Below are 23,402 nucleotides of genomic sequence, written 5' to 3'. Positions count from 1 at the left end.
CAAGCCATGAGGTCGAAGGAATTGAGCTCCGAGACAGGATTGTGTTGAGGAACAGATCTGGGGAGAGGTACGAAACATTTCTACAGCATTAAAGTTCCCCAAGAACACAGTGGCCCCCATTATTCTTCAATGGAAGAAGTTTGGAACAACCAAGACTCTTCCTAGAGCTGTCCGCCCAGCCAAACTAAGCAAACGGGGGAGAAGGGCCTTGGTCAGGGAGGTGATCAAGAACCACATGGTCACTGACGGAGCTCCAGAGTTCCTCTGTGGAGATGGGAGAACCTTCCAGAAGGACAACCATCTCTGCAGTACTAAAGGCCAATCAGGCCTTTATGGTAGAGTGGCCAGACGGAAGCCACTCCTCAGTAAAAGGCACATGACAGCCCGCTTGGAGTTTGCCGAAAGGAACCTAAAAGATTCTCAGAAACAAGATTGTCTAGTCTTATGAAACCAAGATTGAACTCTTTGGCCTCAATGCCCAGTGTCACGTCTGGAGGAAACCTAGCACCATCCCTACGGTGAAGCATGGTGGTGGCTGCATCATGCTGTGGGTTTGTTTTTCAGCGGCAGGGAAATGGGAAACTAGTCAGGATCAAGGAAAGATGAACAGAGCAAAAAGAGATCCTTAATGAAAACCTGCTCCAGAGCGCTCAGGACCTCAGGCTGGGGTGAAGGTTCACCTTCCAACAGGACAATGACCTTAAGCACACAGCCAAGACAATACAGGAGTGGCGTTGGGACATGTCTCTGAATGTCCTTGAGTGGGCCAGCCAGAGCCCGGATATAACATCTCTGGAGAGACCTGAAAATAGCTGTGCAGTGGCACTCCCCATCCTACCTGGCAGAGCTTGAAAGGATCTGCAGAGAATAATGGGATAAACTCCCCAAATGCCAAGCTTGTACTGTCATACCCTAGAAGACTCGAGGCTGTATTTGCGGCCAAATTTGCTTCAACAAAGTATTGAGTAAAGGGTCTGAATACTTATGTAAATGTGATGACTAATGATGACTAATGTCACAGATCCCTCCGGAACTTTCATCACGCACACATGTCTCCTAATCCCACTGATTAGTATTTGTATATATGTGCCCTTTGGTTTCCATGGTCTTGTCGATTATTGTTACAATGGCCGTTGGTGCGTGTGAGTACCTGTGCTGTGTGTTTTGTGTTTCCGTTAGATAGCTAGCTAACAGTACTCTTTAACTATGAATGAAAACGACTTTCTTACAAAATTAGAAATGTGTAAATGAGGCTAGCTGGACTATCTTACCCGTATACATGGATGGATGTTTCTCCCTCTCTGTCATGGATGCCATGGTTGCCTTAGTTTGAAGATGTAATCCAAAGACTGGTGTTTTATACAGGTGTTCGTTTTTCAACTCCGTCTGCATATTTGCATTCAAACGCCAGAATCTTCTCCATCTCCTAAGCTATCATACTCTAATTCCACTGTGCATTCCACTGATTTCAAAACTCAGTCCTCCAGAAAGTGGAGAGCAACAGCTTTGCAGTTCTACTACGTTATATCTTTCAATAAGCCGCGTTAGAAAGGATTACCTACACATACTGACCAGCTCATGTTATAGACAGAAGCATGCTACATGGCAGACCAATCCGAACTCATCTCTCGGCATGTCCAGCCCACCCATTATCTCAGCCAATCATGTATTTTTCTGTGGCTAAACCAACTAGGCTCGTAATTTAACAATTTTATTTGTATTTATAGATGGCATACACGTTTGTTATTACGGCACATGAAACTTCACATGTTCCAGAAGGCATTTCTGCCAAAAAAATGCATTTTGATTTAAAAAAAACCTGTTTACGTTCAAATGGCTCTCCTGTGAAGTAGTGACGTGCGACATAAGTCTAGTTTCCTGAAATGAGTCGCATATGGCCGACCGGTGGCTTCAAAGCCTCTCAATGGCCAATATATAGCAATAGCAATCCAGGGTTTATATACCTCATTGGTTGTTAAACGGTAGTGACGAATGTGTTGATATAATGGTAAAAATGTCAAAATTCAGCTTTTAAATTAACAACCAGAAAATCTCAAAAAAAGGTTGCAAGCCAAAACATTAGGCGATAATTAAGAGAAGTGATTGTGTCAAGCGAAATTATATCAAACGTTTTACCCTTGCAATATTAATATGTACAGTCACATTCACCGTGATTGTCTGAAGCGAGCTATAGAGTTCCCAGCTTGCGATGCCTCATTGCAATTGGTTATTCCCCATAATTTGCAACAATGTCATTGACCGTCATCACTATCTTTCCTTTGCTGTACCTCAAACTGTCATGATTACCAGGTGAAATAAACATTTATGAGTTGATTTTACTCCTGGCTCAGAGTTTATCTGGGCAGTGTCTTAGCATCACCCTAAAACCTACTCAGAGTGTTTTTTGTTTTAACTTCTTATGGCTGGTGGCAGTATTGAGTAGCTTGGCTGAATAAGGTGCCCAGTGTAAACTGCCTGCTACTCAGACCCAGAAGCTAAGATACAGTGCCTTGCGAAAGTATTCGGCCCCCTTGAACTTTGCGACCTTTTGCCACATTTCAGGCTTCAAACATAAAGATATAAAACTGTATTTTTTTGTGAAGAATCAACAACAAGTGGGACACAATCATGAAGTGGAACGACATTTATTGGATATTTCAAACTTTTTTAACAAATCAAAAACTGAAAAATTGGGCATGCAAAATTATTCAGCCCCCTTAAGTTAATACTTTGTAGCGCCACCTTTTGCTGCGATTACAGCTGTAAGTCGCTTGGGGTATGTCTCTATCAGTTTTGCACATCGAGAGACTGACATTTTTTCCCATTCCTCCTTGCAAAACAGCTCGAGCTCAGTGAGGTTGGATGGAGAGCATTTGTGAACAGCAGTTTTCAGTTCTTTCCACAGATTCTCGATTGGATTCAGGTCTGGACTTTGACTTGGCCATTCTAACACCTGGATATGTTTATTTTTGAACCATTCCATTGTAGATTTTGCTTTATGTTTTGGATCATTGTCTTGTTTGAAGACAAATCTCCGTCCCAGTCTCAGGTCTTTTGCAGACTCCAGGTTTTCTTCCAGAATGGTCCTGTATTTGGCTCCATCCATCTTCCCATCAATTTTAACCATCTTCCCTGTCCCTGCTGAAGAAAAGCAGGCCCAAACCATGATGCTGCCACCACCATGTTTGACAGTGGGGATGGTGTGTTCAGGGTGATGAGCTGTGTTGCTTTTACGCCAAACATAACGTTTTGCATTGTTGCCAAAAAGTTCAATTTTGGTTTCATCTGACCAGAGCACCTTCTTCCACATGTTTGGTGTGTCTCCCAGGTGGCTTGTGGCAAACTTTAAACAACACTTTTTATGGATATCTTTAAGAAATGGCTTTCTTCTTGCCACTCTTCCATAAAGGCCAGATTTGTGCAATATACGACTGATTGTTGTCCTATGGACAGAGTCTCCCACCTCAGCTGTAGATCTCTGCAGTTCATCCAGAGTGATCATGGGCCTCTTGGCTGCATCTCTGATCAGTCTTCTCCTTGTATGAGCTGAAAGTTTAGAGGGACGGCCAGGTCTTGGTAGATTTGCAGTGGTCTGATACTCCTTCCATTTCAATATTATCTCTTGCACAGTGCTCCTTGGGATGTTTAAAGCTTGGGAAATCTTTTTGTATCCAAATCCGGCTTTAAACTTCTTCACAACAGTATCTCGGACCTGCCTGGTGTGTTCCTTGTTCTTCATGATGCTCTCTGCGCTTTTAACGGACCTCTGAGACTATCACAGTGCAGGTGCATTTATACAGAGACTTGATTACACACAGGTGGATTGTATTTATCATCATTAGTCATTTAGGTCAACATTGGATCATTCAGAGATCCTCACTGAACTTCTGGAGAGAGTTTGCTGCACTGAAAGTAAAGGGGCTGAATAATTTTGCACGCCCAATTTTTCAGTTTTTGATTTGTTAAAAAAGTTTGAAATATCCAATAAATGTCGTTCCACTTCATGATTGTGTCCCACTTGTTGTTGATTCTTCACAAAAAAATACAGTTTTATATCTTTGTTTGAAGCCTGAAATGTGGAAAAAGGTCGCAAAGTTCAAGGGGGCCGAATACTTTCGCAAGGCACTGTATGCATATTATTAGTAGATTTGGATAGAAAACACTCTGAAGTTTCTAAAACTGTTTGAATGCTGTCTGAGTCTGAGTGCTGTCTAACTCATATGGCAGGCAAAAACCTGAGAAAAAATCCAACCAGGAAGTGGGAAATCTGAGGTTTGTAGGTTTTCAAGTCTTTGCCTATCCAATATACAGTGTTAAATTTGGTCCGATTGTACTTCCTAAGGCTTCCACTAGATTTCAACAGTCTCTAGAACCTTGTTTCAGGATTCTACTGTGAAGGGGGAGAGAATAAGAGCTGTTTGAGTCAGGTGTCTGGCAGAATGCCATGAGCTCAGTGTCGCGCGCGCCCGTGAGAGTTAGCTGCGTTCCTTTTCCTTTCTAAAGACAAAATAATTGTCCGGTTGGAATATTATTGAAGATTTATGTTAAAAACATCATAAAGATTGAATCTATACATCGTTTGACATGTTTCTACGAACTGTAATGGAACTGTCATCTGAACTAAGTGCCTGCACCTCATGAATTTGGATTTGTGAACTAAACATGCAAACAAAAATTAGGTATTTGGACATAAATGATGGACTTTATCGAACAAAATAAACATTTATTGTGGAACTGGGATTCCTGGGAGTGCATTCTGATGAAGATCATCAAAGGTAAGTGAATATTTATAATGCTATTTCTGACTTCTGTTGACTTCACAACATGGCGGGTTTTCTGTATGGCTTGTTTTGGTCTCTGAGTGCTGTACTCAGATTATTGCATGGTGTGCTTTTACCGTAAAGCTTTTTTGAAATCTGACACAGCGGTTGCATTAAGGAGAAGTATATCTTTAATTCCATGTATAACATTTGTATTTTCATCAACATTTATGATGAGTATTTCTGTAAATTGATGTGGCTCTCTGCAAAATCACTGGATGTTTTGGAAGCAAAACATTACTGAACATAACCCGCCAATGTAAACTGAGATTTTTGGATATAAATATGAACTTTATTGAACAAAACATACATGTATTGTGTAACATGAAGTCCTATGAGTGTCATCTACTGACGATCATCAAAGGTTAGTGATTAATTTTTATCTCTATTTCTGCTTTTTGTGACTCCTCTCTGGCTGGATAAATGGCTGTGTTTTTATGTGACTAGGTGCTGACCTAACATAATCATATGGTGTGCTTTCGCTGTAAAGCCTTGTTGACATCGGACACTGTGGTGGGATTAACAACAAGTTTATCTTTAAAATGGTGTATAATACTTGTATGTTTGAGGAATTTTAATTATGAGATTTCTGTTGTTTGAATTTGGCGTCCTGCACTTTCACTGGCTGTTGTCAAATCGATCCTGTTAACGGGATTTCAGTAAGAAGTTTTAAAACCGGTTTTAATAGTATGTGACAAATATCAAAGATAAACAGCACTGGGTTTGGTTAAAACTCTCTTTGGGAGACCAAAGGGTAGCTGTAGATAGATACATTATCCAGTAGGAGGTGCTGCCCAGTCTATTTTTCTGATAGTGGATATAATGTTGATGATCTGACGTTGTTTTAAAGGTACGAATTCAACTTATTTTATACAAGGTTTGTCTATGCTGAAATTTGGTTACCATGATGACATAATCCTATGGTTGAAATTTCACCCTCAAAACCACAGTTTACATTGATTACTTTTTCCAAATCAATCCAATGTATTTTCTACGTAGATTCCACGTCACAATATATTGACAAATTATGGTGAAAGCATTATTTTTACACTGAAGTATTAGGATCCTGAACTAGTTGAGGCAGAAGCCTTGAGGCAGAATAAGACTTCGATATGATGCCAGAGTTGTTTGGGCACACTGCTAATATGGCACACTGCTAATGAGCTAATTCTCTCAATTTGAGAATGCTATTCCTGTCCCTGCTTTGGTTCAAATTGTCAATCCCATTTTCAAAACCATATTTCCCTCTTTCCCTGCCACAGGTTCACCTAAGAAATATTCAGGCATCACTCAAATACTTACTGCTTTCGAATATGTAAACATTCTATGATGGCTTTGGTATTTTATATTTTTCAGATACCTATTTAGAATATTATATGTATACTGGGAATAAACATAGGTTATAGTTTCCTTTTTTGGTATGGGAACACAAACCACAAATCAGTGTCAATCCCAAACTGCATGCAAACACTTATGCATTGCTGTCTGTAATTACAAATCGGAGTAAATAAGATACGGTTATGCTACTAATGTGTCCACTTCCAATTTGCCAAAACTGTAAATGGGAGTAACATGTACCACTGTGTAAACTTGGAGCCACCCAGTCTGTAGCCTCACAGCCCTCACTCAATCGTTCTTCTAGCTTCTCAGAAAGTCTGGGAAAGAGCCAATTCAAAACGGAGGTTTTGTAACTCTTTATAGATGGCAACCTCTAGACAGTTATTTATTTCTCTATAAGGAATCATTCATTTATGGAAAGTTGAACTCTGTATTTCTGCTTTTTGGACCAGTAAGGTCTACTTACTGTACCTTCTGTTGTCTTTCATATTTCAATATGTGTTCATGTGACTTAATGCATATGCCTTGCTTTGGGTGTTCAAATAACTCAGCCTACTATGAGTCTGATCTCCCTCTTGTTCCTGCAGCAAACGTTGGTGCGTCTGCGCGGTGGGGCCATCGTAGGGGAAGGTCGTGTGGAGGTGCTAAAGAACGGCGAGTGGGGAACCATCTGTGATGATAATTGGAGCCTCCTGTCAGCCACGGTGGTGTGTCGAGAGCTGGGCTTCGGGAGTGCCAAGGAGGCCCTGTCTGGTGGTCGGCTTGGACAGGGTAGGGATTGGAACTCAGTCCTACTTACAATAACAGTGCCAATCACAACATTACATCTGGCCAAGTACATGATGGGCATTCCAACATATTGGTCAGACTAGCAGTGGACTGGGCTGAAGATGAAGTTGACTATTATAATGTTTGATCTATGTAAAAGGCCTTGAATAGATTAAAAACACACCTTTGTTATTACATAGGTCATCAAAATCAGTTTAGAGGTCATGCAAGTTTGTCTGGTCATTTTTAGAGTAGCTGTCCAAGAGTATTGGGTTTGTTTCACCATTTTCAATCAACAGTCAATCAAACAACATTGGCCTAACTGCGCAAAGTCTGAGTAGAAATCTGAGATAACCACTTGAATTCCTGGAATACAAAGAAACATCTACATGAACAGCTTCATTGTGTACTGTAGCTTTAGAACTACATGTGTTCACCAAATTTTGCAAAGGGAAAATGTCCAAAAGATCTAACAGTCTGTAATACTATCCCTTATTTGCCGACTTTTTGAGCCGTCACTAACCCTGACCTGAAAAACAGGAAGTCTGCTGGAGGACCGGATCAGGCTGGGTTATAGAAATGGAATGGATCAGGTAAACCTGTTATTTGTTCTCTGCAGTTCGGAGCCCATATTCATAAAGCTTCACAGGGTAGCAGTGCTGATCTAGGATAAGTTTGGCCTTTTGGATCATAATGACTGAGATAACATGAAAAAGGGGGACCTGTTCCTTGATCAGCATTCCTACTCTGATTCTTTGTGAATACAGGCTCACTGAGTCACAGTCACAGAGCTGAACAATGCAAGGCCATACTTGCCATATTCCAGGACTGTAATTGAAAGGCTGTAGTGAAGAGAAATACTATATTTAAAGAGTACATCATGTATCCACTCCCTTATTCTAGACCTCGTCTTTCTCTCCAGGGACATGGGCCCTGCCAAAACGAGGACATACTATTTACTGACCAGCTTTCTCTCACTCAGTGTTACCTGCGGGGATATTAGTTACCATGGATGTTTTTTTTCTGCAGAGGCAGACCAATAACAGAGGCCCATATACAGTAGGTATCGCTGACTCACAGTCAAAATGAGGTATTCAGCAGATCTTACAGTAACTGTAATCGTTAACATCGACAGGGCTGTAGTGGAGCGGGTCGAGAGTTTCACGCTCCTTAGTGTCCACATCACCATCGAACTATCATGGTCCAAACACACCAAGACAGTCGTGAAGAGGGCACAACAAAACCTTTTCCCCCTCAGGCCTCAGGGGACTGAAAAGATTTGGCATGGGTCCCCAGATCCTCAAAGTTCTACAGCTTCACCATTGAGAGCATCCTGACCGGTTACATCACTGCCTGGTATGACAACTGCTCGGCATCTGGCCGTAAGGCGCTACAGAGGGTAGTGCGTACGGCCCAGTACATCACTGGGGCCAAACTTCCTGCCATCCAGGATTTATATAATAGGCAGTGTCAGAGGAAAGCCCATAAAATTGTCAGAGAATCCAGTCACCCAAGTCATAGACTGTTTTCTCTGCTACCGCACGGCAAGCGGTACCGGAGTGCCAAGTCTGGGACCAAAAGGCTCCTTAACAGCTTCTACCCCCAAGCCATAATTCTGCTGAACAACTAATCAAATGCCCACTGGACTATGTACATCATCCCACACCCCCCCCATTTGTTTTGTACACTTCTGCAACCCACTGTTTATTATCTATGCATAGTCACTTCACCCCTACCTACTTGTACAAATGCCCAAATGAACTGACCTGTACCCCCGCACACTGACTTGGTACTGGTACTCCCTGTATATAGCCTTGTTTTATTGTGTTACTTTAGTTTATTTGAACTGCACTGTTGGTTAAGGGCTTGTATAAGCAAGCATTTCACGGTAAGGTCTACACTTGTTGTATTCGGCGTATGTGACAAAGTTTGATTTGATTTAAATGTGTCTTTAAATAATTCACCTATTTTCAGTGAGGCTGAAGTGAAGGGCCATGCTCTACCAACTGAGCTACACGGGACACTATAACAGGGTTGAAAGGAATTGCACACTGCTGTTTTCCGAATAGGTACAGCTATTATTAATTTTATCTCTGAGCTAGTCCACACAGGCATGAGACTGAAAAAAGGAGTAGTAAATTACAGAATAAGGGCACATTATAGAACATGGAAACAGCAGATGGGCTAAGTTTCAAATGGCACCCTATCCCTTACATAGTCCCTACCTTGACGAAAAGTAGTACACTATATCGTTGCTGTCTGATGAAAACCTCTTATCTCCAAAACAGGAACTTTTCAAAACATACAATTTTCCCATTAACAAACATTTCTGAAACATTTGGAGTTTCTTTTTATAGATTGTTTGGGGTCCTGGAGTCCTGACATGTTCAGTGTTCATTGAAGGGAGTTACTGCTTTCAATAAATGTATAAAAGTAAATTAAATCGGCAAATATTTTATTACAAGGTTTTCCTCAGACAGTGGCGATATGGGTGCCATTTGAGAAGCATCCAGAGAGAATTCTGGACTGGTTGTTCCTTTTGGAAAAAAATATTTTCCCCACATGATTTACTCCTGTCAAGGAGAAAGGAACAGCATCTCTGTATCTAAGGCCTCCAGGAAAATAAGTTACAAAAAGACACATCTTAATAGCAGACCAGCTAGAACAGACATGAAAACATCCTCTTTGACCTTCAATAATGAAACTCATCTAATAAAGTGTTGACAAGACCCTGCAGTCCTGCAATGCATTCAAATGCGTGGTCTCCCATGAGCTTGTTGACTGAAACACCAAGTCTTGGACTTTGACTTCGATTCACCACAGTTCCATTTACCTGTCAACGTGGAACCACACCGTTTTTTTTGGCCACACTCAACTGTTGTTTTAGCTTCCCTGAACATCTGGGAAAGAGTCAACTCCAAGAGTCTCTGCCCCATCTCTTACCAGTATTATTCTCCTTTTGTGTGTTTCCCAGGCATGGGCCCAGTCCATATGAATGAGATTGAGTGCTCTGGCTTTGAGAAGTCCATCACAGAGTGCTTCTTCAACAAAGAGTCGCTGGGCTGCAGCCATGAGGAGGATGCAGCCGTGAGGTGTAACGTCCCAGCAATGGGCTTCCAGGAGAGGGTGAGTGTCTGTGTGCTTGTGTCTGTGTGCGTGTGTCTGTGTGTTAGCCTGTGCTCTTTACCTGACTATCTTTAACGGAGACTTTACAATGGGGAGAACAAGTATTTGATACACTGCCGATCTTGCAGGTTTTCCTACTTACAAAGCATGTAGAGGTCTGTAATTTTTATCATAGGTACACTTCAACTGTGAGAGATGGAATCTAAAATAAAAATCCTGAAAATCACATTGAATGATTTTTAAGTAATTCATTTGCATGTTATTGCAATATTTGGTACAGAAACCTTTGTTTGCAATTACAGAGATAATATGTTTCCTGCAGTTCTTGACCAGGTTTGCACACAATGCAGCAGGGGTTTTGTCCCAATCCTCCATACAGACCTTCTCCAGATCCTTCAGGTTTCGGGGCTGTCACTGGGCAATACGGACTTTCAGCTCCCTCCAAAGATTTTCTATTGGGTTCAGGTCTGGAGACTGGCTAGGCCACTCCAGGACCTTGAGATGCTTCTTACGGAGCCACTCCTTAGTTGCCCTGGCTGTGTGTTTCGGGTCGTTGTCATGCTGGAAGACCCAGCCACGACCCATCTTCAATGCTCTTACTGAGGGAAGGAGGTTGTTGGCCAAGATCTTGCGATACATGTCCCCATCCATCCTCCCCTCAATACGGTGCAGTCGTCCTGTCCCCTTTGCAGAAAAGCATCCCCAAAGAATGATGTTTCCACCTCCATGCTTCACGGTTGGGATGGTGTTCTTGGGGTTGTACTCATCCTTCTTCTTCCTCCAAACACGGCGAGTGGAGTTTAGACCAAAAAGCTCTATTTGTCTCATCAGACCACATGACCTTCTCCCATTCCTCCTCTGGATCATCCAGATGGTCATTGGCAAACTTCAGACAGGCCTGGACATGCGCTGCCTTGAGCAGGGGGACCTTGCGTGGGCTGCAGGATTTTAATCCATGACGGCGTAGTGTGTTACTAATGGTTTTCTTTGAGACTGATCCCAGCTCTCTTTAGGTCATTGACCAGGTCCTGCCGTGTAGTTCTGGGCTGATCCCTCACCTTCCTCATAATCATTGATGCCCCACGAGGTGAGATCTTGCATGGAGCCCCAGACCGAGGGTGATTGACCGTCATCTTGAACTTCTTACATTTTCTAATAATTGCGCCAACAGTTGTTACCTTCTCACCAAGCTGCTTGCCTATTGTCCTGTAGCCCATCCCAGCCTTGTGCAGGTCTACAATTTTATCCCTGATGTCCTTACACAGCTCTCTGGTCTTGGCCATTGTGGAGAGGTTGGAGTCTGTTTGATTGAGTGTGTGGACAGGTGTCTTTTATACAGGTAACGAGATCAAACAGGTGCAGTTAATACAGGTAATGAGTGGAGAACAGGAGGGCTTCTTAAAGAAAAACTAACAGGTCTGTGAGAGCTGGAATTCTTACTGGTTGTTAGGTGATCAAATACTTATGTCATGCAATGAAATGCAAATTAATTACTTAAAAATCATACAATGTGATTTTCTGGATTTTTGTTTTAGATTCCGTCTCTCACAGTTGAAGTGTACCTATGATTCTCCCCACTGTATGTGCTGTTCTCATCACTATAGTCAATAAGATTGAACATTTTCCTACAGTACATTTCTTTCTTTCTTAAAATATAAACATTGTATAGTGCAGTAATGGACAAAGTAGTATTCCTATTGCTGCTATCTGTGTGTTTGTAGCTAAATACCTCTCATGTGTCTCTCTGTGCAGCTGCGTCTGAGTGGGGGACGTAACCCAAACGAGGGGCGTGTGGAGGTGCTGGTGGAGAGGAACGGCTCCCAGGCATGGGGTACGGTGTGCAGTGATGGCTGGGGCACCATCGAGGCTATGGTCGTGTGCAGACAGCTTGACCTCGGCTTCGCCAGCAATGCCTTCCAGGTGAGAAACGTTTTTTTGAAATGTCTATTTATTGAACCTTTATTTATACAGGTAAATCAATTAAGAACAAAGTCCTAATTTTGACGACCTGTCCGAACATGCAGCAGTGCTCTCCGCAGCATTACAGCGACTGTACAGTTACCCTACTGAAAAAAGGTCATCAGCCTGTTGTGAATCCAAAAAATTCCTTGTCCCCCATACCATGTAATCTGTCCTTTTGACATCAATTCTGTTCCAAATGACAGCTTTCCCAAATTAGGGCCCTCATTCAGTCTTCTAAAACTGTGTGTGTATGTCTCTAGTTGCTAAGGGTGACAAATACCTCCTCTGGTGTTGTAGGACCGTCATCTCTTAACTGTTTGCACCTGAGAAGCATTACGCAGACCTTCCCATCAGACAGCACAGTATTTGTTGTGTCAAATGGATTTTTACTAGACTGCTTGATAACAGTAATAGTGTGTTTGGAAAATCTCTGTAAACCTTGGAATGGTGGAAATGATGGTTGCTATAGAACAGAGATTTATGAGGAATGATTACTGTTACTCCTGAATTACAATATAACACAACGTATGAATACAATTAGACCTTGTCTACTTTGTAGTCTGTAGTTGGTTTTAATGTTTGTGATGGCTACACTTCAGGGATAAATGAAGAACTAAGCCAAGGAACAGTGCCACTAATGCATAGCTAGAGAGATAATGAACAGGTTGCCCCCTCTTGTGGTAAAAAAAAATATATATATATATTTATATTTTTTTTAAAAAGTTTTTCATTTAGGGGGTAGATCAGCTTTAATGTTGCAGATAGATACCAACCCTCTTGTGGTTGGTAGAAAAACTGCTTTGCCCATACAGTATGTCTTGCTATCCTCCTTGAATCCATAGTGAATGTGAATACTACCGGTACATTTTCAACTCATTTACACTTACTGGTATCTACATACATGTACTGTTAAATTATCCAACTACTTATTTGAACATATAAATATAATAAGATATTAGCATAGCAAACACAACCTATGACAAAATTCCACAAATTCTCTGTCTGATCTCAATCACTCAATGACTGCTATCATGCTGTGTTCCTGTCCTGTAGGAGACGTGGTACTGGCCAGGGGAGGTGAGTGCTGACCCTGTGGTGATGAGTGGAGTGCGATGTTCTGGCACTGAGATGTCCCTTTCCCAGTGCCTGCACCATGGACCTCATCTTACCTGTCCTAAAGGAGGGGGACGCAATGCTGCTGGAGTCTCCTGCTCAGAGAGTAAGAGGGAACTCATACTGTCTTTTCCTCACAGACAGTCGTCTGCCTGGACTAGATGTCTTGCATTGAAAGAGGATGATTGCTTGCATGCTAAAACATGCATTTGTCCCGCCTGGCCTACTATGACTTAATGGCTATTATAAGCATCCTTCAGGCTCATCCTACCTGCAATCTCATCTTTCAATCTTGTGAGTGCGGATCTGTAACATTGTAATTTCCGTAGTCAGCAGGACGACACGTTACAGTAAATTGTGAGGATAAAGTATGGTCTGATTTCGAACCTGTAACCGCCACAACTCCCTGCTCTCCCCTCAGCTGCCCCTGACCTGGTGCTGAACCCCCAGATAGTGGAGCAGACCACCTATATGGAGGACAGGCCCATGTTCATGCTGCAGTGTGCCTATGAGGAGAACTGCCTATCCACCACCTCCAGTGAGACCCCTGCCAGCTCTCACCGCCGCCTGCTGCGCTTCTCCTCCCAGATCCACAACAACGGACAGTCTGACTTCCGTCCCAAGGCTGAACGCCACTCCTGGGTGTGGCATGACTGCCACAGGCAAGTAGCTCCATGGATTTTGCTGTCTGTTTGTCTGTCTGTGAAACTGTACGATCATTTCCTTTTTTTGTTGTTGTTTAAATTGGTGATTTATTAACCTCACAGTTGTGTCGCTCGACAGGATTGGTTATTTTAACACTGTTTGGAAATAACTGTCGGAAGCAACAACAAAAAAACGATATGTTTAGAGAAAGTTCCACTGAAAGTTTTCCATTTCCATAAGTTCTCTGCCCTGTAATTGACCATGGACTGAAATGTCTCAGATGTTTGTGGTCAAGGCATTGGATGAACTGTGCAAAGTTGGCAGCTTCACACAGTCACCAGCTCTGCACACATCAAACCCTTGGTGTATCCTCAGGTGGCCAAAACATGACAGCATGCAGTGGCGCTCCAATCAGCCTTCTGCCAACGGCCCTGTGGGATTATACATAGAATCACTAAATATATACCGTTTTTTAAAATACATTTTTTATTTTCGGTTTCTTTGGCCTTGGTGCCATGTGTTTCAACAGTGTCTCGAGCTCTTGTATAAAAACCTATCTGCTTCAGAGAGAATATACTAGGCACCTCACTGTGATTGCACTGTGATTGCACTGTGATTGCAAACTAGAGGTTAGTTGAATAAACGTGTCTCTCTCTGTGTCCAGCCATTATCACAGCATGGAGGTGTTCACCCACTACGACCTGCTCAGCCTCAATGGCACCAAGGTGGCAGAGGGACACAAGGCCAGCTTCTGTCTGGAGGACACCGAATGTGAAGAAGGTAAGAGCCTATTCCCAAGTGCACTACTTTTGACCGAGGCCATGCAACTTCCCCATTCATGCCACCCTCCGGCAACCTTTGACCCTTTTTTACACTATTATGCCAACCTGAACCAAACTGTGTCGTTCCTTTCAGCCTGGTTCCAGTAACTATGGCAGATGTGTAAATAGGCATTTTCAGTAGGTTTGGCTACGCTCTGTTCAGCTCAGTACTGTGGAAAGCCCTCGTCTACTCGGTGTTCCTCACTCCAAGCGGAACATAATACAGCCTATATCCATCCAACTCCGAGCAATAGCCCAACTGTCACTCACAAAAGCATCCATTGTGCAAAAGTCTGTGCTTACCTGTTTGTCTTTGATTGATTATAACTTTGGCAGGTATTGAGAAAAGATATGAGTGTGCCAACTTTGGGGAACAAGGCATCACTGTGGGCTGCTGGGATACGTACAGACATGATATTGACTGCCAGTGGATCGACATCACAGACATTAAGCCCGGAGATTACATATTCCAGGTAAGTGACTTTGCTGGTTACATGCTGTAAACTCCCAAATGGCAACCTATTCCCCATATAGTGCACTACTCTTGATAGGGCTCTGGTCAAAAGTAGTGCACTATAGGGAATAGGGTGCAATTTTGGCCGTAACCAAAGTCATGCCACCACTATTATTCTATGTTATCGATTGAGGTTTTCATGTAGTATGCAAACTATGTATTTTGTTAGTTGTAGAGTTGGATTGGCTTCCTCGTCATCTCCATGTTGGACTAGTTGCCTCTGCCAGACACTTTTTAGAATGTCAATATGGCCATTTGCCTCTGTCCCACAGGTTGTTATTAACCCTAACTATGAGGTGCCTGAGTCCGACTACTCCAATAACTTCATGAAGTGCAGATGCAGATACGACGGCCACCGTATATGGATGTACAGCTGTCATAATGGTGAGGCAATGGTGCACCAAGCATTGGTAGAGCGACTGTTTTACATCAGACATTCTGTGTTACTGCATTGTTCCACCACCCTGCTTGAATTAAAAGATCGTTTCACTCATAAATGAAAGTTAGATGTTTTCAGAAGTAGACTAATGTCAAGATATATTGACCCAGCTATATGCCATTCATTTTTGGTGGAGGCATACGCAGTTGTTGGATCTACACAACTGCTGTCGTGGGTGTTATGTATGTTACTGTATGTTGTAATGGCTTACGACAGTGTGCTGCTTTACGTATGAATGGGTTGTCAGAATGAGTGGCACATGTCATAAAATGTCAGAGTGATGTATTCAGTCCTCTACTGTAAAACAACCTGGCCCTGAACGGCGAAAAGTGCACCTTTACAGCTCCGGCCGTTGAGTTTGTAGGAGTCCGCCTGTCGGCCAAAGACATTGGCCCACTCATGTCGAACATTGAAGTCGTCCACTGCATCCCAGAATCTACCTCAGCCTCTCAGGTGGCCTCATTCTTGGTCATGACAGCCTAGTACCTCCGGTTTCTGCCCCACTACTCTCAGACCACAGCGCCCCTTCGTCAGCTCCTCAAGAAGGACGAGCCATGGGCCTGAACACGGGCCTGCTCAGACGCGGTCCGCTCACTGAAGAGCCAGCTCACCACAGCCCCAGTCTTAGCTCACTTTGACCCCGTCTGCCCCACCATTGCCACCTGTGATTCCTCAGCTGGAGCACTAGGAGCTGTCCTCTCACAGCTGCAGAATGGCATTGAGAGGCCCATCGCCTTTGCTTCGAGGGCCCTGAGCCCCACTAAGTAACGGTACTCTGTGGTCGAACGAGAAGCACTGGCCTGTGCTTGTCATGCGAAAAGTGGTACCTCTACCTATACGTCCGGCTGTTCACGCTCCGAACTGACCACCAGTCTCTCACGACGCTACTGTGAGCCTCAGGAACTGGCCACAAGTCACTTCGGCTGCACAGATGGGTCAACCACCTCAGACAGTATGACTAACAGCTGAAGTTCTCTCTGGGGAGGGATAACATGGTTGCAGACCTCCTCTGACGCTCAATTGACACTCCTACTCTGATTGTCTTGCCAGACGACAAAACAGAGCTCGTACAAATGCTCTACGCTCCCCTTCAGCCAGCCGTGTCAGGAACTGAGAACTGAACTGGAGGAACTGAAGCAAGCATCGGAACAGGACCTCACACTGTCTACCCTGCACACCTACATACGCACTGGATGGCCAGCACGTGTGCCGGAAGAGCTGGTGCCTTTTGCCAGGGTGAAGCACAAACCTTCTTGCTGGGAAGACGTCTGTGGCTCTCGAGGGTTGTGCATTGTGGTCCCGAGTAGCCTGCATGCGCGTGTTCTATCCATAGCCCACAAAGGTCACTTGGGCATAGTGAAGGTGTCGAGACCTTGTGGGGTGGCCAGGCATCGACCACGACATTGAAGCCCTGTTTAGGGATTGTGCTGCATGCCTCCTCAGTGGGAAAATCCCCCCCCCCTCCTGCAGCCTCTCGCATGGCCTCCTCGCCCCTAGACATCTGTTGCGAGATCCATGGGCACACAGTCCCTCACCATCAGCGCTTCCTGGTGGTGGAGTATGAACTCAGTGGCCAGAAGTGCTTCCTGTCGGAACTGTCACAGCACAGGCCATCATGGACATCCTAGACAGCCTGTTCACAAGGTGGGGCCTACCCCTCACCAAGGACAATGGGCTCCAACTAACTGATCTCTCATGCTTGGTCGTGAGATGGAACTGCCACTGGACAGACTCAGAACACAGAGCGTAGCAGCACCGGCGACTAGGCACATCCAAGCAAAGCAGGCAGGTACCAAAGAACAATGAAACAGGGTTTCAACAAGGCAAACAGAGACACCACCTGATGGACCTCCACTACTACCACCTGAGTCCCAGCCTCTGTGGGCTCCCGAAGGGCCAGAGCCACAAGCGGTGGCGGCTGAATAACGGCCTATGCGGGCACGAACTCGCCCCGCTCATCTGGAGGGCTACTTAACCTCCATTCCCTCTTAGGCTCCGTTCGGTGTCTTCGCCAACCTCCAGGTTAATGGACTGAAGTGTCTAGTTTGGAGAGTCGTTGTTTACCTCTTCCGTTTAAGGGCTAGTGTTTCTTTCTTACAGGTATCACTCTAGGTTCTATGGACATTTTTCGTTGGTACCAGTCCCTGGTTTTGGAAAGGGGGGGGATTGTTATGTCTGGTATGACGTGCTGTACGTCAGAGTGTGGGTTGTTATGGTTTAAGACAGTGTGCTGCTTTACGTATGAATGGCTTGTCAGAATGAGTGGCACATGTCATAAAGCGTACAATGTGAAACCGCCCCGACGTGCGTTCTTTTACAGCTAAGCTAGATATAACAGTGGGACTTGCTTTCATCTTGACATTTAGATGTCTGACGAACTTTGGTTTGAAAGGGTAATGCGTTAAGAGTGTTGTGACATTTGGAATTGTAACACTGTGTGAACATTTGTCTCCTTTCCTGTGTCCAGGTGGTTCGTTAAGCACTGAGACTGAGGAGTCCTTCCCTGGGCTACTGAACAACCAGGTTATACACAGATAAAAGGATGAAAGAGGAGAACAGAATCATCAGAGAGACTGCCAAAAAGCCCCCAAACCCCTCGCTCTCTCCCCCTGTCTCTCCCTCCCAGTCAGCAGTCCAGGATAACTATTTTATTGTGTTGCCAATACACGCCTACAGCTGTTATGAACCCTCCTAGTGGGGCGTGCCACAGTGTATGGACAGCACTCATTGGTTATGCCTAAAGAAGCAACCCACTGCCCACCTCTTTCAGACACCCCCTCTCCTTCTTAGGCAGACCATTTGATGTATCCTTCTGTCTTCCCAAAACCAGGTAGCCTCTCCCAGTCCCAGCTCTCTGGTTGAGGTCAATACGGGACTGAGAGTTTCTCTGTCACGCTTGGGTTAGAGACATGAAATGTACATCCCCACTGCTCCCCACTAGAGGTGATGATGAGACTCATATGGCACCCTATTCCCTATATAGTGCACTATGTTTGGGCCTTGGACAAAATTAGTGCATTATAAAAGGGAATTCTGCCGCACTTTCTTTTTTTAATATGATAAAAACGTTAATTCAAAAGGTCATTTTCCCAGAGTTTGGATATCTCTGACAAATAATTATCTCTCTTGGACTATGAACAAAGGCATATTTGGGAACACTACAGACTTTATTGATCATTAGCTAATAATAGTTTGTAATGGCTTTATGCAGTAGGTGCCTCATGTAGGCTACTCTCTGAGTAGCTTAATGAAGATGCTTATTGAGGATACAGTACAGTACAATACCATAATAGGATGCAATAACTAACTGCCAGTAAGTGCATTGCTGTTGGGAAATGTTTAACAAACAGTCTTATTCCAAGAGATGTCCTGTGCCTTTTTTCTCACTTAGAATTGTGCAGCAAGTTGATTTAATAATTTATTCGATTTCCTCTTCCTTGGGAGATTTAGACAACATCATTTTGAAGTGCAGGGTTGTTACCCTCACCAATCTTTTCAGCTGTGGTACAGGGTACTCCCTCAGATGTCATCAGTATGCTCAACATGCTCTATTTGAAGTTATTCTGTGGCGTTCTCTCACTCTGACATCTGTAATAAACCCAGTACCAGTCCCAAGTGCCTGAAAAAGTTCCTTTTCCATTGTAAAAACTGTGACCAAATAGCAGACATTAGTCTGCTCCACACCACGACAGAGTGGTGGTGGTACGGTAGTTAAAATGGAGGGATACAACTAATCCCCCTCAGTGCCTTATAGTGAGAAAATACATGTTTTTTTGTTTGTTTCCTTTTCGACATTCATGAACAATCTCATATTTTCCAGCAAACATCATAAGTAACTTATTGTTGTAAAAGTCAGGGATTTTAAATCGATTTTTTTTTCTTTTTTTCTTTTACAAATGTGTGTGCGAGTGTCTCATTATTTTATTGTACTTTTCATAATGGTGCTACCCATCCTCTGTTTTATGAGGGTACAGTACAGTGACAGCTGAATCGCTAAAGTATGTTATGTATGCTAACTGTATACTTGATTGGAGTGTTTAAATCCATAATTTGCTTTGTTAACTATAATAAAGGTAAGATTTAATGAGCAAACAAATCTAAGTTGTCGGTTGTATTTTCAGATCTATACATTTAAATTAGGCCTAATGCCACCTTCATCACACATGTCAGGGGGCGGCAGGCTAGAGAGCCGAGCCAGCAACTGGAGGGTTGCCAGTTTGAATCCTGGGACCAACGGGAAAAATCCCCCAGTTTTTTGGTGCATATTTGTTATGCATTTTGTTGTGGAGAATTCCAGCTAATACTAGCTAGCAACTTACTGTGTCTGGTGGGGGGGATGCAATTTTGTGCTGTTTCTATCAGGTACATTGTTCAAAATATTATATTGTAATTGTTATATTATTTTGTCAACTACATTGCCCAGTGGACAAGCACCAAACCAGCGTGCGTCACGTGCAGAGTTGGATGGTGAACAGTGCATTGCATGATGTGCAATTTTGTCCTGTTTATCAGAATAAAGCTCCATGACTGGTGCTACAAGTTGCAGCTCGTGTCGATGATTGATTGTACACAACGCAAGAAGAGTACTGTTACAGTGGTGCCGTGACCGTTCTTCTGGATCGGATCATCTGTCGCTGTATTTCCATCCCAGAACTTTGCCGTGATTGCCGTTGAAGAATCCAATAAGACGTTGCTGGTGCAGTTTATGGCGATATCGCATTTTGCCACTGGAGGGCGCTACTGCAGCGTTTTAATGATCGAAATTGATGATTTCTCTGGCTGAGACTCTCCACAGATAAACAATATAACTTTTGTGTTACTTGTTTATTTGCAATTCTAACGTATATCTGATATAAGTAGGGTGAGTTTTACCAGTGTACTAGATATAGGTTAGATTTTGACATGAGGTTAAAAAATATATATACTTTCTTTGCTATTTAAGTCTGTTGATTTCCCATTGTTAATAAGATGGAAGGTGTTGGGAGAGGTAGGGGTTTCCTAACATTTAATCTGTCACCATCTGTTAGTAGGGGTTCAGCCAAAATTCCAGTTTCTTCTACACCTATGCCTAAACTGGAGGGTTTTAATGATAGTTTACCCACGGAAACCCCCAAGGATGTGTATGAAAGAGTTTTGCCGAATACAGGGAGTGGGGAGGTCTCCATGGGTTTCATAGCAGACATAGTACAGCAGATTGGTCATTCCATTGGGGAGAACATTTCCTCCTGTTTGGGGTCAAAGGTAATTGTTGGGGACAATGTTATGGGGAATGCATGCAGCTCTAGGGGAATGGATGTGTCAGGCCTGAACCTGGTATTGAAGTCATATCAGGGAACCGGTGTACTTTCGGGGGGGGCTCTGAAAAGTGCACAGTGCATGAGTGGGAGGATATAGTCATGGTTTACATGCGTAAGAGGGGCGTATCTGTGATGGACCAAGCAGTTGAGGTTATGGGAAGGGCCCGCGATGTTGTTAAAGTGGGCATACGCAGAAATCCCTCCGTTGATTTATCTAAAGGCCCGAGTCCCATCTCTGACATACATTCTGACCAAAGCAAAGCTTGATGCTTGTGAACAGAGATGGGTCGCCTAGCTGGCACCGTACGAGTTTGTCATCAAGGATATCCCTGGAAAAATAAATGTTGTTGCAGATGCTTTGAGCAGAGAGCCCTTCGTACGACCCATTGCACTCCATCGCCTGACAAGGGTCCCGTACGAGGCCTTATTAGCTGAAGCTAACGCTGTGCGCACAGACAGTGCAAGATGTGTTTCGCTGGTCCAGCCACCCCTTTGACAAAGCCTCTGACTCCGAAGAAGTGGTCATTAGCAGTCAGACTACTGTTGACCCCCCCCATCTGGTGCTTTATCAAGACAATGAAGTTGCAGCTGTTCTTCATTCACACAGATGCTGGGTGGGTGAAGTGGGCTCACATGCACTGCTGTTGCCACAGCTTCCACAGGCTGTTATGCCATCAGAGCAGACAGATGTTGATGTTCTGCCACACGACCTACTGATGAGTAAGCAGCGTGATGACAACGTGATCAGCAGAGTCATCTTCTTTGTGGAGAGGGGGAGAAGACCATCCCGGAGAGAGCGTGCCCATGAGAGTGTTGAGGTTTTGTGTCTTCTCAGAAGTTGGGACAAGTTGACCATGAAGATGTGTGTACTGTATCGTGTTTCGAAGAATGTGGTCACAAAGTGGAAAACGTATCTGTATGTGGTTCCAGCCTCCGTGAAAGCAATGGTGTTGAAGGGTGTCCATGATGAAGCTGGCCACCAGGGCCAACAGAGAACAGTCTACCTGACAAGACAGAGGTTATTCTGGCATGGCCTGGAGAGGGAGGTAAAAGCTTATGTGAAGTGCTGCAGGAGATGCGTGGTGAGCAAGACTCCTGATCCGGAAGCAAGAGCTCCTCTTGAGAGCATAATGACAACTGAGCCTCTTGAACTAGTGTGCATAGACTTCTGGTCTGCAGAAGATTCTTCAAACAAGTCCTTGGATGTGCTCGTTGTTACTGACCACTTTACCAAATTGGCTCATGCCTTCTTGTGTCCGAGCCAGTCAGTAGCTCATCAGTTGTGGAACAACTATTTCTGTGTCTACGGGATGCCTCGCCGTATACACTCAGACCAAGGAGCCAACTTTGAGGGCGCTTTAATAGCCGAACTGCTGAGTGTTGCAGGTGTTCAGAAGTCTCACATAGTACCATCCGAAGGGGAACGGGTCCTGCGAAAGGATGAATAGGACGTTGGGAAACATGATCCGGGCCCTGCCGACGAGAGCAAGGCACAGATGGCCTCAGGCACTGAAGTCCCTCACGTTTGCGTGCAATTGTACAATCCACGAGACCACAGGCTTTGCCCCTTTCCTGCTAATGTTTGGGAGGACGCCAAGACTGCCTGTTGACAGACTTTGGCTCTGTCATAGAGAACCCAGAAGTTGTCGACTATGACCAGTTTGTTCAGTCTTTGAGGAGAGATCTGAAAGAAGCCATGAATGCAGCACAGGCATCTGCAGCGAAGCAGTTGAAGAGGCATGCTGACCTTTATGAAAGAAGAGTCAGAGGAGCACCAGTGGAGATTGGGGATCGAGTATTGCTGGCTAACAGGGGGGAGCGAGGAAAGCGGAAGCTCGTTGACCGTTGGGAGGATACTGTCTACCTTGTCACTGGATTGAATGCTGACAGTCACACTTTAAAGATTCAGAACAGCTCCGCTGGACAGGAGAAGCCGGTACATCGCAACCTGATAATGCCAGTCAACTTTCTTCCTCTTCCCCATGCTGCCGTTGATGATGGAACAGACATGTCTGGATTAACAGAGTCTGTGGACATGAATGACAGCCTAGTGGTCTCAGCTGCCATGGACACTGCAGTGGATGATGGTGCTGAGTACAGAACCAGAGTGTGGGTGTCGGAGTTGCCTTCTGAAGGAACAGGTGACACAAGCCTGGAGGGTGATGTGTGATCCTTGGATGCTCAGGATATTCCACCTTTGGATTCTGTGGATGATATACTGCAGCTGGAAGGTCTGCCTCGATCAGAGAGTCTTCAAGAATCTGACCGAGACCGTAACAGTGTAGTGAGTGAGCTAATTGACCAGTCTGCTTACGATATCCATCCTGACCTACCAAATGCAGACCATTCCTTACCTGATCAGTCACGCACTGACTGTGTTGACAGACCCACTATTGCAACAGTACACAACACTGTTACCCCTTATGCAGTTGAAGGTAGTCAGGGTCGTATTAGGTCAAGGGCAGGAAGACTATTTAAATCAGTGTCAAGACTGATTGAGATGATGAATCAGCAGAAAGTTCGCTCTTGAAGGTTAAATATGTGAATAGAGGGTCAATG

The 23,402-nt window shown here is 44.1% G+C and overlaps 1 protein-coding gene across 3 annotated transcripts in view; it reads left to right on the top strand.

The window, feature by feature from the left end:
* LOC112248680 (lysyl oxidase homolog 2B-like) overlaps window positions 1-19,660 on the top strand; it is a 70,932-nt gene extending 51,272 nt beyond the window's left edge. For all 3 annotated transcript variants that reach the window (XM_024417912.2, XM_024417911.2, XM_024417913.2), the window contains 9 exons: window positions 6,746-6,929; window positions 9,901-10,052; window positions 11,805-11,972; window positions 13,068-13,233; window positions 13,549-13,789; window positions 14,437-14,552; window positions 14,930-15,066; window positions 15,380-15,491; window positions 18,014-19,660. In XM_024417912.2, the coding sequence (XP_024273680.1) occupies window positions 6,746-6,929; window positions 9,901-10,052; window positions 11,805-11,972; window positions 13,068-13,233; window positions 13,549-13,789; window positions 14,437-14,552; window positions 14,930-15,066; window positions 15,380-15,491; window positions 18,014-18,084 (1,347 nt within the window). In that variant the 3' untranslated portion in view covers window positions 18,085-19,660. The remainder of the gene's footprint in view (window positions 1-6,745; window positions 6,930-9,900; window positions 10,053-11,804; window positions 11,973-13,067; window positions 13,234-13,548; window positions 13,790-14,436; window positions 14,553-14,929; window positions 15,067-15,379; window positions 15,492-18,013) is intronic.
* The last annotated feature ends 3,742 nt before the right edge of the window (window positions 19,661-23,402 follow it).

This window comes from Oncorhynchus tshawytscha, linkage group LG04, assembly GCF_018296145.1.
Source record: "Oncorhynchus tshawytscha isolate Ot180627B linkage group LG04, Otsh_v2.0, whole genome shotgun sequence".
NCBI classification, from domain to species: Eukaryota; Metazoa; Chordata; class Actinopteri; order Salmoniformes; family Salmonidae; genus Oncorhynchus; species Oncorhynchus tshawytscha.
This window is presented reverse-complemented; position numbering and strand designations above follow the sequence as displayed.